This window comes from Limanda limanda, chromosome 20, assembly GCF_963576545.1.
Source record: "Limanda limanda chromosome 20, fLimLim1.1, whole genome shotgun sequence".
In the NCBI taxonomy this organism is placed as follows: Eukaryota; Metazoa; Chordata; class Actinopteri; order Pleuronectiformes; family Pleuronectidae; genus Limanda; species Limanda limanda.
The window spans coordinates 620,001-622,500 of NC_083655.1; the positions used below are offsets into that span (position 1 = coordinate 620,001).

The window sequence follows — 2,500 nt, forward strand, 5'->3', positions numbered from 1 at the left end:
GTGACCTGATTGAGGCAGATCATCAATAATCAATAATAATATCATCATTATTCATTAATAATCATAATAATGTCAGCAATATGCATGAATAACCCTCCACAGGTTAGTTAGTTAGTGAATGTAAGCTGGCCTGTTACCTGCGGTAGTAACGCTCTGAGGTCAGAGGTCACATGACTCAACTCGTCTTTGACTCTGGACACGTGAACACTGACCGAACTTTTCTCCGATAAAATCACCTGAACAAACCAGAAACTTGTTACATGACATCATCCGGCTGCGTGCTGCTGATGCTGAGCTCTGATTGGTTGTTTGTGTCTGTACCTGCATGTCCCTGGTCTGGTTCTCTAGCGCCACCAGCTGGCGGTATGGTGCAAAGGTTACACCGCTCACATTGACAGACAGGAAGCGGAGGTGCAGCTGGTCCAGGTCCGTCAGCAGAACGCCGGTGCACTCATCGTCACACGCTGGAGTTCAAACACATTGTTCACCTCTGACAACAAGCAACACGTGTGTGTGTGTGTGTGTGTGTGTGTGTGTTATTACTCACATACACACTCTCCTCCCTGCAGGATGTGTCTCTCGTCACACTGGTCACATGATTGACCTTTGACCCCAGGATTACACTCACACTGTCCTGTCTGTGCGGCGCACAATGAGTGGACGGAGCCCCACCTGCTGCACGTGCACTGGGAACACCGCCCTCCTGGTGATGAGGGGTTACCATAGTAACCAACAGAACACCTGCAGGATGACAGCGTGGTGTCACAGCCTGATGTCACAGTGTGATGTCACAGCGTGATGTCACAGCCGGATGGAGTTACTCACCTCTCACAGTATCTCCCCTCATATCCCGTCTGACAGGCGCTGCAGCGAAAGTCCCCCCCCGCTCCGTCTGACTCACACGTCGGACTGAAACTACACAACAGCTCAGATTAGTGAAATCAAATCAAATGAGTCCAATCAGTAAATAATCAGTGTGTAGTGTTACCTGTTGTCCCGTAGGGGGCAGGCACAAAGTGAACAGTCACTGATTGAGCCACTGACATTCCCATGATACCCTGGGGCGCACCGCTCACAGCTCCGCCCACTGGTGTGTAGCTCGCAGTCCTGAAAGAGTTCACACGTGTTAGGATGTGTTGTCGTGTGTTAGTGTATGTTAGAGTGTGTAAGCCTTTGTTGACGTGTGTTAGAGCGAATGTTAACAAGTGTTAGGATGTGGGTGTCTGTCAACACGTGTTAGAGTCTGTTAATGTAGGTTAGCATGTCTTAGCGTAGGTTAGCATGTCTTAGCGTAGCTTAGCATGTGTTATAATTTGTTGTTGTGTGTTAGCTTTTGCTGACATGTTTTAACATATGTTTTGATGTGTTGTCATGTGTTAGCATATGTGGACGTCTGTTAGCATTTGTTGACGTGTGTTGGCGTATGTTAACATGTGTTGTAGTGTGTTGTTGTGTGTTAGCATGTGCTTTCGCGTGTTGTGCTGTCTTAGCGTGTCACCTGACACTCTCCAGTCTCCGGGTCACAGCTCTCACTGTGGTTGTTGCAGCGACATCGAACACACGGACGAACAAACATCAACTTCTGACTCTGACGTGACAACTCCGACTGAGGCTGACGGAAGTAACCTGCTGCACACTCCTGCAGACAGACAGGTCAGAGAAGAGAGAGAGACAGGTCAGAGAAGAGAGAGAGACAGGTCAGAGAAGAGAGAGAGACAGGTCAGAGCGAGGGACAGACAGACAGGTCCTGACCAGCTGCCTCAGGCTCACATGTTTTTTATGAATCTTTACCTGACAGGACAGTCCCATGTATCCAGGTGGACAAACGCAGGACTCGATGAGTCTGGCCACACCCCCCGTGACCTCTGACCCTTCCTCTGACTCCACCTCCCTCGCTGTTTCCATGGTGATGTTAGAGATCCTAACAACATAACACAGGAAATGACAAAGATACATGTTGCAATAACAAATCACCTCAAGTTAAAAAGTCTGAAGAGAGAACCTGACCAATGAAGTGAAGGTTTAAAGATAATACAACATATATATAATTAATAAGTGTATATGTATGATGTGAATGTTTATAAAGTACCTGCTCTGCTGAAGTCTGGTCCCATATGAAGCTTTGATGATGACGTATTGGACGTTACTAAGGACGGACATGAAGTCAGAGTGACTCACCGCCTTCTCTGAAACCGAGTTAAAATACTTCCATTTGTGCTGTAACACACAAACACACAAACACACAAACACACAAACACACAAACACACAAACACACACACATTATGATACACTGTCGCAGGTAATATTTATATATGGTATTCTCTTTCCTTAATTTCCCAGGATTCCTTGCAGCTGTACCTCTGTCATCCTGATGTCCTGCTGAGTCGTGACGCCATTGCTAGGGGCAACCATGTCCGTGTATATAACCAGCTTCCTCAGAGTCCCGCCCCTCATCAGAACCTGAGGCTCCTGATTGGACAGTCCCATACCGTCTTCAGC

General features: G+C 47.4%; 1 protein-coding gene across 1 annotated transcript in view; it reads right to left on the bottom strand.

Annotated features, from left to right (window-relative positions):
- The window catches only part of lama1 (laminin, alpha 1), a 26,724-nt gene that overhangs the window by 9,924 nt on the left and 14,300 nt on the right, over window positions 1-2,500 (bottom strand). Inside the window, exons 27-36 of the mRNA XM_061093878.1 lie at window positions 2,360-2,500; window positions 2,090-2,217; window positions 1,792-1,921; window positions 1,499-1,639; window positions 989-1,107; window positions 826-915; window positions 548-741; window positions 322-464; window positions 138-236; window positions 1-5 (exon numbers count right to left, since the gene is read on the bottom strand). The exon at window positions 1-5 is cut by the window's left edge and continues 107 nt beyond it; the exon at window positions 2,360-2,500 is cut by the window's right edge and continues 45 nt beyond it. Of these exons, the coding sequence (XP_060949861.1) occupies window positions 1-5; window positions 138-236; window positions 322-464; window positions 548-741; window positions 826-915; window positions 989-1,107; window positions 1,499-1,639; window positions 1,792-1,921; window positions 2,090-2,217; window positions 2,360-2,500 (1,190 nt within the window). The remainder of the gene's footprint in view (window positions 6-137; window positions 237-321; window positions 465-547; window positions 742-825; window positions 916-988; window positions 1,108-1,498; window positions 1,640-1,791; window positions 1,922-2,089; window positions 2,218-2,359) is intronic.